At 45.7% G+C, this 15018-nt stretch overlaps 1 protein-coding gene across 1 annotated transcript; it reads left to right on the top strand.

Moving 5' to 3' along the window:
* The first annotated feature begins 178 nt into the window (after positions 1-178).
* On the top strand, positions 179-11760 carry znf296 (zinc finger protein 296). The gene is made up of 3 exons (XM_049577093.1): positions 179-443; positions 3281-3634; positions 7581-11760. The coding sequence occupies exons 1-3, from the start codon at positions 392-394 to the stop codon at positions 9416-9418; spliced, it is 2244 nt and encodes a 747-aa protein (XP_049433050.1). The 5' UTR covers positions 179-391; the 3' UTR covers positions 9419-11760.
* Positions 11761-15018: the final 3258 nt, after the last annotated feature.

The following is a 15018-nucleotide window of genomic DNA, read 5'->3' as shown; positions in this document are numbered from 1 at the left end:
TTATCGGATGTGAAAACATTGATTGAAACCGACAGTAAAAGCTAAAGAGGAGAAACTGTAAAAGAGAAAAAGCTTAAAAGTGATAGAGTGTGTTCTGTTACCCGAGGAGGGCGGGGTCAGGGTCGTAGGAGCGAGGCGGGCGGTGCCTACTGTCGCCCATGCCCCCTTTTGCCCTCCGCTCGCTGCGGGGGAAGAAGCGTGAACTTGAACGCAGCCTTCACTGCTCGGTGCGAGTCCAGGCAGAGGCCAGCCAGTCTTATCACTCCGTCCCCGCAGCTCGGGTTTCGGTCAACTTATCGGTGAACAAGCAGCTGGACGGATTTTAGTTTGTTCTGTCAGGGTTTGTTGTTTGGGACCCGGAGACGGTGCCAAACGCGGAACGCTCGACGCGATGTCCAGGCGCAAACTTGGAAGCAGACCGCAGCACCTGAGTGCAATTCAAGGTAAGCCGGGGGGGAGCTGCGATGTGTGGGCAAACTGTTTGGACACGGCTGTGATGCTTTTGGGTGAAAGTAGAATAAAAATCCAGGTCACAGTTGTGTTTCTGTGTCAGTTTGCGCGCATGGTTTGGATGCGCGCTGGCACCGCAAATGATGGATGTTATTCACACGCATGTGAAAATAGTATCTTTCAAGTATCTTTGTTTACACGCTGACCTCAATTGTGCCAGTGTGGATGTTTTATAATCCGTTTCAGGTAAATATTTAAATAAGAGCTGATATTTTTCTTGTCATGTTTGTCCTGATGTGTGCTGTTCGTACTCATAGAGGAAGGACCGGTTTGTTGGCACGCTGTGTTCAGAGGCTACAGGTCCGAACACGATGATTAATATATCCAGGTTAGACCATGATCAAATTTCTCGCTCTGAAGTCTCAGGCTTGACTTGGACAGTTTCCCTCCACTGCTTCTGACACCGCATGTGTAAAGCCGAGACTCTCAGGCTCCATGCTGGTTAAGTTTTTTAATTTGGACAATTAAATAATGATCTCAGTTAAAAAAAAAGATAATAAATCCCATTCATACTCTTTATTTGATCCCATTCATACTGTTCAAACATGAGGACAACAGAGTGGCTCACAAAGAGACATGGGATGTTTTAAGAGAGAAACTTGAACACCATTTGTTTTTTACAGTTCTCTACTGGAGACCATTGGTGCGTGTCTGGTGTGACCACAGGCCCTGACTCAACTCTGTCTCTCTCTATCTGTGTGTGTGTGTGTGTGTGTGTGTGTGTGTGTGTATGACCGCGCCTTGCAAGTCTGCACAAACAGCGCAGCCCTGAAACAGGAAAGGTGACATTTTTGAGTAACAACTGGCGAGATCCGACTTCAGACTGTACTGTCTGTACCTGTCCTGTATGTTAGCCGGCCTAGCCAGGGCAGGTGGATCCAGTCGAGACATCAAGGTGTGCCCATGACCGCGTTGAGCAATACTGACCCCCCTCCTCCTCCTCCTCCTCTTCCTACCTGGCCTGAGCTGGGAGCCTTTCTAAAGAAAAGTTTACTCAGACTTAGAGGAGGGTTGGTTCAAGTTGTGTCCACTGCTGTAACAACACTCCTGTGCTTTCACCTGTCTGCAGCCTGCATGCATTTCAAAGTGCTCATGTTGAATCAGATGAGCTGTCCTGGATTTGAGCACTCACACACACACACACACACACACACACACACATACACATACATAAACAGAGGCTGCTCTTATCTCAAACACCTTCAGTCTTTTTTTTTTTTTATTGCAATCCACTTCCTGTTAAGAAACTCCCGCCGCCTGCCGCTGGTGGGGCAAGTTGTATTTGTGTGCACAAGGTGAAAGTTTTTGTCACAGTGTTGTTTTTAAATCAGTAACTTCACCTGTCAGACGCACACATCGGTTGCCACAGTAATATAAAGTTGTTATGTCCTTGCTGAGATGGACAGCTGGGCTCCTGTCTCTGTGCAGCAGCCTCAGCCAGAGAGCGGATCTGTTTTGGGTTGGTTAAAGGAAGTGGTCAGTATTGACTGAGCAGATTGGCCTCGTTCCTTCAGAGCTTACAACTGAAACTAGCACTTTCAATCACCACGCCTGTTTTGTTATTCCACTGAGGTCTAACAACACTTTTGCCACTTTGGGTTGTTCATTTGTAAAAGCACTGGCCAAAACTCCTGAGCCAAAATCCAATTGATCTGGGACTCTTGTCTGAGGGAGTGTGGATCAGCGCATTTTGGCGTTTTCTTTATTTTTTGGGCGAGAAAGTTTAATTTTGTAGGATGTTTAGGTTTATGGTTGATTTATCTCGCTATTGTGGAAGTGGTGTCAAGTGTTTTCTCTTTGTGGCTGCAAGTAAAACTGCTTTAGAGAAACTACTCTAACTAGGGACCGTTGCCAATTATGTGCTCCATGCCATGATTTCCACCCATCGATTATAGAAAGAAAAGGCTGAAAATTACTGGATAAAATGGAATTGTCTCAATGATAGAGATCTTCCGATACCATTTTTACCTTTCAGATACGTAATCCGGTAGCTAAACTTGGTTATCAGCCAATACCGAGTATTGTGTTGCGTTAAAGAAAAATATCTGTATACCACTAACCCAGGAACTAAAGCCTTGCATAAAGTACCTTGCATTTTTACTGGTGGGACTTCCCAGTATAAAATACTGCTGACATCTTGCTGTGTAGGCTACTGTTTTAAAGCTGCACAGAAGAATTTATCTCTGGGGAAACTGCTGTTTGATCCAGGTGAAGCTGTTTTTAAGTGTATTATTAAATTACGTGGTATCAGATCAGTAAACTTAGCTTACTCAACAATACCCTTTGCAGCATTTTAGGCATCGTCAGAGGTATTTCAAATACTGATATGGGTATCACTACAACTCTAATCAAGGAATCTACAGATTTTTTTTCCCCCAATTGATTGCTTGGTCTGTAAAATGTCTGAAAAGTGTGAAAAATGACCAGCAAGACCAAGGGGATGTCTCCAGATGTCTGTTTTGTCTGACCAACAGTCCAGAACCCAAAGATTTTAACTTGAATGTCATAGGAGAAGAAGGAAATCAGATAATGTTCACAGTTGGGAAGCTGGAACCTGCAACATTTATCTTAAAAATGAAGCTTAATTAGATATATTCTTCTTTATTTCTGTTTTCAACACTGCGTTTAAGTCCCTGTGCAGTGACCTTGTGTGTCTGTCTTTGTGAGACACGTCATTTTCTGTTATGTATTTAAAGTAAGTAGAAAGAGTTTAATCTCTGCAAGTAATTGAACTTTCTCTCTTCCCTCTCCCTCCTGTCATGTTCCTCAGATGTCACTGACATATCGGATGGCACCACTTCATCAGACAACCAGCCTCCTCCTCCTCTTCCTCCTCCACAGGCCCAAGCTCCAGACGAGGGTCGTGATCTCCTGACCTGCGGCCAGTGCAGCAGGGCCTTCCCCCTCGCCCACATCCTGGCGTTCATCCAGCACAAACAGGGCGGCTGCCGCTCGCGAAACCAAGCCTCAAATGCCAATGCCACGCCCCCCTCACCTGCCAACCGGGCACAGTGTCGCGTCGCCAACGCAGAGCTGGGGCCGGGCTTCATCGAGCTGAGGAGAGGGGGCAGAGCCTGCGGGGAGGAGCGCGGCATGAAGGTGAAGGCGGAGCTCGGCAAAGCAGGTGAGTGCTTTGGAGAGGAAGCAGAAAAAGAAGGCAGGTTGCTAATTAGTGACCCTGTTTTTTGTTTTGTTTAAAAAAAAAGAAGATTCAACCGCCCTCCTCTTCATTTAACAACTGCCCCCCACCCCCCCACCATCCCCCCTCCCTCCCTCCCGAGTCCAGTTAATTAGCTAGCCGTTGCCATTAGCAGACCTGCATGAGTTAGTGACGCACAGGCTAATTGTGTGGAAAGGATAGGCGTCAGGAGCGTTCAGAGGGCAGCGAGGGTCCCCAAGGGCTCCACACTGAGCACCTGAGCTCCTTCCCATCTCCCTGACTGTCAGTCTCTGAGGTGAAATGGCCAGGTAAACATGTTTCTCCCTCTCTGTCCTGTACTACGCCGTGGACAACAGACACTGAACCACATCCTCTTAACACCAGCACAGGAGCATGTTTCAGCATTATAATGCCACCCTGCTTCATGTGGGAAGGAGTGAGATGGTTGTGCACCACATTCTGAAATGGTCAGAGCAGTGGATGAGAGGCTGTTTGTGCAGCCCTCCTCGCTGACATGACACTGTAATGGAGGACGTTGCATCATGTGCAGCTCCTCTGCCATCTCCCACTGTTCTGCCCCAGGCCGAGCCACCTGAGCTCCTGGGAATCTCCTCCTTCCTCCTCCTTTTTTCTTCATCGTATGCATCTTGTACTCCCTCTTCTTCCCCCTTGTTGTCAAAAACATCCCTCTCTTCTTGCCCTGTGAAACGCACATTAGCAGTGATTTTTCTAAAGGTCTTTTTCCTTCACGCCTTCTCTGCTGCTGTTTTCTGTCAGAGAAGAAGAGTGTGGACACCGTGATGGTCATGCCAAATATGATATGTCACGGTGGAAGTCGATCAGGAATTTATGAATTCTCATTAAAATCCTTTTTGAAAATTTCACGTCCAGTGGCCACCAATGTGTTTGAGATGGAGGAGAGTTATTGTGTTTCTCCTGCAAAGGTCAGATATATTTGAAGGTCACGCTGTATCTCCGAAGTGGAAAAAAAAAAACCGAGTATGCAGGATGTTGTAAATGATTGCAGATGGACAGAGCATCTTGCTGCACACTCATAGTAGGTATCAGTGCCCCTATGCACATTTTGAAACCCTTTCTGTCATGTGCACACACACGTTAGCAGTTCCTTCCTTTGTGTAACGCTCGGGGGACTGGTGCACGCACCATTTCCGTCTGTCCACAGCCTCTTTTTGTTTTTCTATTTCAGTCTGCTTCTCATCTCTCGCTCTGTCTCTCACTTACAGTCGGAAAACACAACAGTTTGGTAATTTAGTGCCCGCAGGATTATACAACAAACCCAAGACATGCACGGGGCAAGGGGGAAAGAGTAGGACAGCCTGTGAATAATGAAGAAGTGGATAAGTTTGGATTAAAGTTTTATCAGGGAATGTAGGTTGCATTTTGTTTGAAGTAGGTAATTGCGATTTTACTCAGCTTTTAGTGTCCGATTTTATAGTTTGTGACATGAGGTTGGCATGTTGAGTTAGCAAAGGGACGGTTTTAATTGGAGCAGCTTTGTTAGTAATAGGAAGTCTTGTTGTTTGACGGGAGGGAAACTGAGCATCTGAAGCTTCTGAGATGACTGAAAGTGAAAGAGCAGTTATCCCACAACAGAAAAGTCCTCCGTCTATTTTCTGTATTCAAGAGAGAAGCGGCGAGGACGGAGGAGAAAAGGGAGTCGGATGGATTACTGAAGAGCCGCGTGCATCTGTCTCATTCCTTTTTATTTATTCTCCTTGTTTGTTTTTTTTCCTCATCTCCAACACCCCCCCCACCATTTCTTCCCCCATCTTCAACACACTTTCGCTTTGCCCTCTTTCAATCCCCCCTTCCTCCTCCTCCTCCTCCTCTCTTTTCTCCTCCCTCTGCCTCCCAAGGGAAAAGAGATTCTGCCTGCTGCTCGTTAGTGCTCCCAGCCAATCTGCATTTTTAATTAGTAGTTATTGCTTCTGCTTAATATTCAAGTGCTACCCCGGGCCAAATGGGAATCCTTACAAAAAAAAAAAAAAAAAAAAAAAGCGAGGAGTGAGAGGGGAGAGAGGGAAGGAAAGAGAAACCGGCTGGGTATTGTGTTTCACTCCAGGACCCCGAGACAAAAGCCCCCCCTCCCCTCAGGGAAAGATTTGGAGGGTTTTGTGGGGGGGGGGGCAGAGGGGTGAGGAGAGCCGGGGTTGGAGGATGGGTCTCAAGTACAATCCAAAGGGGTGACATATTTTCGTGGTGTCTCTTGGCCCCCCGTACTACATTATAATCTTTTTATCTCATTTTCTTTTTATCTCCTGAGCCCTGACCTACCTATCGCTCTCTCTCTCTTTTTTTCCGCTCTCACTCTTCACCCTATTTTTAAAAGAAGTATCTCAACTTCTCCTGGGTTTCTCCTCAGGCTAGGTTAAAGGACATGAACACCACAGCTCCTCTCGTCTCCAGACAGAGGGAGGGCGGGAGACGGGGGGGAGAAAGAGAAAGAAACAGTTGCTCTCTTTTTCATCTTCACTCTCCTCCCCCCCTCCAGTAAAATACAGAAGGATTTGACTTGAGGAAACATGAAAGAGGCTTATACCAGAGTCCGCTTTGAACCTCTCCAAAAAAGAAAAAAAAAGAACTGTTTTCCCCCTCAATTTGGGGATCTTCTCTCCAATTTTGATTTATGCAGAAAGGCCTCATTTGTCAAGCAGGCTGAGTCAGTGCCTGATTTGCATAAAGCGTTCATTTTCTACGTTCTGCTAATTAGCAATTTGCAGCTTAATTGGAGAGTGGCTCTCGGTTAGGAGACAAAGCTATCCACATATAAAAATATCTCCAGATGTACTTTGCGACACGACTGCATCTCTGTCGGCCTTTCGGCTTCAGGAGCCCCATTTCTTGCTACTCTGATTTGAGTCGTACTTTTCCACACTTTTTTCTTACCTTATTTTGGTATCACTTCTTCGTCACCTGCCCCGACTCTTCATCTTCAATTCATTTAAGTCTGCATTGTGTGTCTGTGCTATTCCTCTGGTGAATTTTTGTCCTTTATCATGCTGATATTCATGTTCCTTTTCAGTTTTTATAACTTTAAAGTGACTTCTAAAGGTCTTGTATGTAGGATTGGGGGGCATGTATTGACAGAAGTGGAATATAATATTCATAACTTTGTTTTCAGTAGTTTAAAATCACCTGAAAATAATAATTGTTGTGTTTTCGTCAACTCAGAATGAGCCCTTTATATCCACATACGGAGCAGGTCCTCTCCCACAGAGTCCTCCATGTTCTACAGTAGCCTAGAACAGACAAACCAGACAGACACTGGCTCTAGATAGGGACATTCACGTTTTCGCATCAGCCACTGTAGTTCTCCTACACACCTGCAGCCTCATGGCTAGATGCCACTAAATAGTACACACTGGACTTTCAAGTCATTGTGTTGATTTGATTTAACTCTCACCTCTCTCACTGCTTCGTTCTCGGCGGTAGCAGGCAGCTGTTGTCAGCAAAAAAGCCCCAGAAAGACACTTCACTCTACCTGCTCAGCAGCAAACAGCAGACTGACACAGTTTTAGCAGCTATAGAGCTACATACTTCCCTCAGGTATAGCTAGAGACCAAAAACAGAGCTGAAAATTAGACCAACATTCATGAGGTGGACACAAACTGAACTCCAGATATCAGTGTTGCTTCATATGTGCTGGATGTGTGAAAAGGCAACAGCTTGCTAACAAGTTTGCCATATCAACTTTAAAAATCAGATGTTGTCTTAAGAGTTGTTTCACCTACACCAAAGTCGCCAAAATATCTTTCTTTAATCGCTTTGAATTAACCTCATTGGTTCACTCCGAGTGAAAGTCAAAATGTTTTTAAAAGAGCAAGTCATTTTTTTCTATCAAACATTAATCAAAATTGCTAACTCAGTTTTGTTCATATTTGTTTTCCAGTGTCGGAGGAGCCCTCCTACTTCACCTGCCAGCAGTGTGAAGGCGTGTTTCCATCTGCATGGGTGCTCTTACAGCATGCTCAGCACACACACTCCTTCAGCATCTACCAAGAAGATGAAGAGGAGGAAGGCACAGGCGTAAGAGGAGGAGGAGGAGGAGGAGGAGGAGGAGGAGGAAGAGGAGGACTTAAAGAGCACAAGCCTGCTGCAGCCACTCTGGACCCTCGCCACCTGAGCCAAGCTCTTGCCTCCGCGTTTCAGCCCTCTGTCCTGCGCCTCAGCCGCTCCCGTCTGACACACACCACCTCCACCTCCTCCTCCTCCTCCTCCAGCAACATGCAGGCACTGAACTTTTCAGTGCGGCTCAGGGAGCTCGCTGAGGGGAATAACAACACCACCGGCAGCTCCCACGGAGGCCTGGTGCTGTCTCCGTCCTCCTCGCCACCTGCAGCTTCGACCTTTCCTCAGACCAGCACCCTCCAGGCTGACTTCCACTGTGAGCTGTGTGACCAGAACTTCCAGTCCCTGCGCGCCCTGTCTGCCCACCGCCGGACTCACTCCTGTGAGCGGCCCTATCACTGTGGAGTGTGCGGGCAGGCCTTCGCCCAGAGTGGCCAGCTGGCCCGACACATAAGGAGCCATCACAGGGAGGCAGGAGGTGGAGGAGGTGGATATGAGTCTGTAGAGATGGTCGTGATGGAGGAGGATGTAGGGAGGCAGGGGATGAGAGGGAGGTTTCAAATGCAGCCAGCTGGAATCATGGGAAAGGGAATGGTTGGTGCAGAAGTGAGAGCCCAGGGCCCCTCCGAGCTAGACCTGACCCTGCCCAAACACCCGTCCATAGCTTCAGGCCTGATGATGCTGACCTCACAGGTTAGACCGCCAGACAGGGAGCTGCTGAGGCTGTACCAGCGCCAGAGAGAGGGGGGAGAGGGAGGAGAGGAGGAGGCAGAGGGGCAGGGGGAGCCTCGACACACCTCTCCCTGTGCCAGCCCCTCTGAAGGCTCACTGGAGAGCGGAGAGACAGGAGGCAGCGGGGAGAGTGGTATCGCCAGTGGCAACTGTACGCCGAAACGACCAGAGATGGGCGACAGAGTGCGAGGAGTTGGAGAGTGGGAGAACGAACGAGGAGAGATCATAGAGAGGGAGACTGAGTGGAGCTCAGCCAAAGTCAGCGAGGTTGTGCAGGAGTGGCAGAGGGAGAACGAGCGGAGGAGTGTGGGAGGTGTCAGCAGCGGAGGAAACAACAACATTACTACTGCTAGTTCAGCTGGTAAGAAGAAGAAAGATGAAGCCTGTGAGTACTGTGGTAAACAGTTCAGAAACAGCAGCAACCTGACCGTGCACCGCCGCAGCCACACAGGTGAACGACCCTACCGCTGTGGCCTCTGCAACTATGCCTGCGCCCAGAGCTCAAAATTAACACGTCACATGAAGACCCACGGCGCACAGGGTGCCAAGGCTTCCTTTTTGTGCCAGCTGTGCTCGGTACCCTTCACCGTCTACGCCACTCTGGAAAAACACCTGAAGAAAGTTCACTGCCTGAGCCACGCCAGCGTGGGAGCGTATGCCCAGGCCAGTGCTGCAGACACTTTGGCTGCCATAAAAGCTGAAGAAGAAGCAGTGGTGGTGAAGATGGAGGAGGATGACGCCAGTTTGGATCAGATAGAGATGGAGAGCAAAATGCCGAGAGATGCAGTGAAAAGCATGGAGGTGGAGGTGGAGGAGGGTCAAAGCCAAGCTGAGTGTGGGGAGAACAGAGCGAGTCCAGCGACAGTGGCTGATCTCCCACCTGAGAGCAGCACAGAAGTGAGCTTGGCTTTGACTTCTGTGCCATGAGAGCTGTTCTCATTCACTAATCGACAATAAAACAGCACTGTATAGGAATTAACTCACCCATTCAGATAAAAAGAACCAGCCCCCTCATTGAACAGACAGTCACATTAAACTGGAATCTAGTTGAAAGCAGAAGCTGCAGCAGCACGTCCTCTCTGCCAGCAGCGAAGGCACACAGCAGCCACGCTGTTCATGATTGTATGCAAAGCTGCTGGTTGAAACTAAGTGCCTACAGTTTTTTAGACCACAGAGCAAAACAAGGCCATGACATTCAGCAGGGAGATTACCAGAGCTCTTGAACAGGAAGTGAACCGCCACAGTCCACACAGACACAGGAAACTGATCACCATGTTGCAGTGCAGGATGCAAAAGACGAGTGATTTATCTCTCTGGCGACCCACCGGACAGGTGGAGACAGATACTAACTGTCAGATAATATAGAGAAGGGATTATATTGAATTTAAAAAAAAACGAGCAATAGAATGATGTTAATATATTTTCAGCAGACGGAGAGAGGTCATATTGTGTTTCCTAGCTGTTGCTGGTTTTCTTTGAGAAGACCATTTAAAGACTAAAGATGTTTGAACAGACACGAGGGTGATATGAATCCAAACACTGTCTGCCTGCAGTTTCTCAGACTCCTCTTTTAAAAGGCGCTTGGTTGTCACAACACTTGTCACTTAACGCAATGTTTACAGGGCTCACGGAGCCTGGCAAGGTTGTGCTCCTGACTTTGTGACAGTATGTATGGATGATTTTCTGTTTTCTAATTTTATAAATGTGAATAAGGAGACCTTAAAGTCTCATCTACTGATGTGTTTTGTTTTTTTTTCCCATGATGCGTTTCTATGCATAAAAAAAATGCAATTTTACCTACATGTGAAACGGGTGTGTTTTATTTTTCTCTACTGGTACCTGTTGTTGTGATGGTTATTTCTCTCTTTCATTGTTTACATTTGTAAAGTGCCGGACTGGTTGAAGCTCGTGCATGTTTTGCAGCCATGTGAAACTGTTCTCTTTTTTTATTGCCTGTGTTTGAGTTACTCCTAATTTATGGATGCTGCATGTTGGTGATTGTGTAACTGCTGAACTACAGGGTTGAGAGGTGCGGGAGTAGCTAGTCGATTGGTGGAGTTTTTGTGTGAAGCACTTGGTTGAGTTTGTGTGAATGTGTTTGTTTGTGTGTACAGATTGGAGAAAGAACTCCTCAGGTGACGCTTCTACTTGAACCCTCTGTCCTGTGATCTTGTGTGCAGAGCGTGACTCAGCAGGTTATAATCGCAGTGTGGTGCTTCTGACAGGTGTGCGGCCGGCAAGGATTTAAACCTACAATGTGTAATTTTCTGCCTCGAGGGGTCTCTCAGTCAAATCAATACCAAAAAATGGAGCAATGCTGTTTCTCCTGGTTAGGATTCCTTCAGTGTTTATTGTTCAGGAGATTTTTACCAGGAGCCGAATTATCTGCAGACATCTCCTTCTCGCTAAAACAAACAGGCCCAGTGATTTAATCTGGTAGAAACACTGAACAAAGCAGTTTCATGTTAAAAATCGCTGTTTCTACAATGCTGTTTGGCACGTTTGCTCAGCTTGTTTCTCTGATAACTTAAAATCCAGATCCCGTGACTTAAGATCCTTCATCTGGTAAAGACATATAGTTAAATATGCCACAGACCTAAAAGGGTATCATAGCAATGTGGCTTGAAACAGGGTTAAAAAGTAAACTTATGAAAGACTCTTGCAGACAACCACAACCTTGACAAAGGGGATATGACGCCACTGAAAGGCGATGGCGGCCAAATGACACGGACAGTGTTCTTGATTAAAATTACAAATTTCTCTGGGTTTGAATATTGTTGGAAACGTTTCGGTCAACTCAACAAAATATATAACATTCCTCCAGTTGTTTTTAGACATTTTAATGCGGAAAAATTACATAATATATCTTTAAGAAACACAAGAGGGAGTCTGCTTATTCAACAAAAATACAGGACAAAGTTGTCAAGTAGAGTGCTGCCAATGTTTTTGTGACTTCTGTGATGACTTTGTGTGACCATATCTGATTTCTGCTTGCATTCATGTCAGGGAAAACAAGTTCACGTGTGTGTTGCGTCATGAATGATGGTGAATGAATGCAGTGTAACCGTTCAGGGATAATAATTTGTACATACATTGACATTCTTGCTGTTGCTATACTTGTTATTGTTCTAATTATTAATGTTGACTGCCTCCACTTTTCCTAGCATCGTCTCCTTTCCACTGAACACTGGCTATTGTGAAGCTCCGCCGTCTTTGTAAACTCGACACCATTTTGTAATTCACCTTCTCATGAGGAGCCTCAATAAAGAATTGAGGTGGAATATTTTGTGTTGTGGAGTCTCTTTTTCTACTTGTGGTTGCTTTTTGGAATATGTCTCCCCCCCATCCTCCTCCTTCCCTCCTCCTCGTCCTCCTCCTCCTCTTCTTTTGGTACCCAGAACAAAGCTTTTGAAACTATTTTTAAGTGTCTTTTCTCACCAGGATGTTGTCTTAGTCAGAGTGGGTCGTTTCTCTGAGGACCACAGTCAGCGCTGAGTTATTAATTTTTAATGTGAATGTTTGGATTAGGGACCCTCACTCCTTGTTTACATCCCTGTGATGTTACTGGCTTTGTCTAGAAACTCTGTAATGTAATTCCAGCGGGGTGTGTATGCAAGTGTTTGTGTGCTATACTGTGTGTGTGTGTGTGTGTGTGTGTGTGTGCGCGCGTTTGTGTGTGTGTGTGTGTGTGGATATATTTGGTGTCACTCATCCTGCTGGTTGTGAGATGGGTGCAGCGAGCTGTGATGGGACACGGGCGACAAGGGTTTCTCAGGATGCCAAATTGAGGAGGGGCAGTTTGGTTATTGTTTGTGGGCATGTTAGAAGGCAGAGCAGGGTGGGTGGGGAGTGTCAAGGGGTTGGGATAATTGCTGACTCCATTTTAAGGGCATAAAAACCTCTGCACCAGCATCTCTGGCCCTAACCCCACCCCCCCACCCCCTAATGAAAATGAAGTTCTATGATCCCTCTAGCTCATTAACAGCAGGTCTTTTAATGAGCTTTCAACAGGGTGGGGGCTGGGAAGATGAAGAGGAGGAGTGGGGTGGGATGGTGGTGGGTGTGGAGGGGGTTATTGCACCAGATGCACACACGCCCACTCCTACCAATTACCATTGTGTTATAGAGAATAAGGAGGAAGTGAAGACCGAAGCCCCTCGGACCCAGATGAGTCAGTTTGTCCGTTTCTCTCCGCAGAGACAGAAAAACACAAGGAGGACAGTATAGGTGACATCCTCCATCTCTCCCTCCGGTAAACTCGGCCCTCCCTGTCTGTTGGGCGCCACAGCGAGTGCCATTTGGTGCTCGCATGGACCCAATTATGTAAGGTAAGGTGATACACGGCAGAACACAGCACAGTAGCCCCTGCAGCAAGTGGATATCTTTTCCATGTCCCAGCGTGCCCTTTGTCTTCCTGTTGTCCACACCTTTCTGAGCTGCCTGTCAAACTCTGCACAGGACAGTGTCAGTGTCAGCCAATCACAACATGAAGCCTTTGTATTGTCTGCCAATAGCAGAGTGAGGCTGATGCCATGTGTGTTGGAGTGTGTTTTCTGACCAGTGACTGCCCCTGGGCGGTAGTAACATGGACTTTGAGATCTAATAGTTATGTCTCAGCTTCACAGAGAAAGCTTTGTTGGTATGGAAGTTGGGAGAAGTCGCTGTAGGACAAAGACACAACTGACACTGTTAGGTTTTTTAACATGCAACACACACTTTGTTACACAAATTTTGTTAAACACTCTTTACCTCTATCCACAGGAAGATATGCTGATGTGAGGAGAAAGAGCATCTGGACTTTGGTTATTGTAACACTGTGAGGCAGTTTACATGTTGTGCTTCCAGCATCTGAAGAACTGCTTTACTGTTAAGTGATACTGTTTCCTGGCCTTATTGGACGTTTGTGGATAAAAAGAAAAAAACTGACTGATGCCATGGCCTGGCACCCTGGATTAAAAGCAAAAACAAGTGCATCAAATATACAATAGATATAATTTTAACACAACAAGCAGGGTGAAGGCCACTTAAAAATCTACACTTCACTCAGATCCAAACATCGCAGCCACACATACAGTCAGTGGTGGTCTCCATTAAAACTTTAAAATCAGTCAAAGTATATAGGCAATTTAACTGAATTGAATTTGTGAGCCTCCAGAATGAGATCAGGTAAAACAGAAAGTTTGTCTGTGTTGTACAAGAGCTCTAAAAAAAAAATCTGCATCCCATTTTTTTATGGAGATTATGCATTTAATGTAAAGTGCACAACTGAATAACATCTGCATAGAAATGATGGACCTTTAAAATTACTTAATATCTGTCCAGGTGAGGGCATTTACACAAATTCGGCAACCGCTTTGTGTGTTTCACCATCTTATGGTGCCACAAATACTGCGATGGCAAGTTGCACTGCAGTTATCTTAGCAAATCGATGATAAACTTTGACATAAAATATAGACATTATTGACTCTCTGCCAAATAACAGTTAAGTTTTCCATGGTTTAAAATCACTCCTGCAAAACCTAGCAGCCGGTCTTTACATTAAAGACCATGTTAACTGGTGACTCTCAGCCGAATGCATCCATTTTTGTTAGTAGTAACTTCTATAAATGGTTGGCGTAGATAATAAACAGATGAGTATGTATTTAAAATGGATTACAGTAAAACTGAAAGCCTTTATGAGGACAATTACATGTTCTTTTTGAGTTTTCAACAGCTGCCGTTAATACAAGAGTAACCACAATGCATTCTGAGAGTCATCAATTTAAAAGGTTACAAATTAAACCAAAACTTAGGACAACATTGGATGTGTTTTGTTTGTGATGCCAACTGAAAGGTATTTACTTTGTAATCATAGCCCCAGGTAGAGCAACTAACATTATATTTCACAATAACACCACAGTTAGTTGAGTACATTTTTCCCTGTGGGACCACTGCAGCCCCTAGACAGTGTGACGTTCAGGCCCCCAGGAGTGCTGCCCAGCCTTGCTTCCAATTTTTGCCAGTGGCCACTCATGGTATTGCAGCAAAAATATCCCTTGAAGCCCAAAAGATACTTTAGCCATAGACAACCACTGTAAAAGAGACATCTGTAAACTACTGACCAGACACCTCAGACTGCATAAAAGATCAGTTATGACTTTTTCTATTAGAAATTTTTGATCCATGGAGGTGTCATATTTGTATAACTTTCCTGGAGCTGAGAAAAGCCATTTCAGTATCCATGATATCATCACAGTGTAATGCGCAGGTTCTTACCAAAGTTTTAAAAAGTAACATTACATAGAAAGAAAAGGTAAAAGGAGAAATTTCTACAGTAGGAGATCCCACTCCAGTAATGGTGACTTGTTTACTTCCTGTAGTTCAACAGATTCATCTATACAAGGAAAAAAGAATGGGACCCATGATAGAAATGTGGGGAACACCTCAATCCAGATTTTCAGACAAGGACTCCACCAACAGTAAGTGAAAAACCACTCATTGTCTCAGCCATTATATACTATATTTCATGGGGATGCAAGCATAGTAAT

The sequence above is a fragment of the Epinephelus fuscoguttatus genome, linkage group LG5 (assembly GCF_011397635.1).
Source record: "Epinephelus fuscoguttatus linkage group LG5, E.fuscoguttatus.final_Chr_v1".
NCBI classification, from domain to species: domain Eukaryota; kingdom Metazoa; phylum Chordata; class Actinopteri; order Perciformes; family Serranidae; genus Epinephelus; species Epinephelus fuscoguttatus.
The sequence above is the reverse complement of the archived record's forward strand: the minus strand, read 5'-3'. Positions and strand labels throughout refer to the sequence as shown.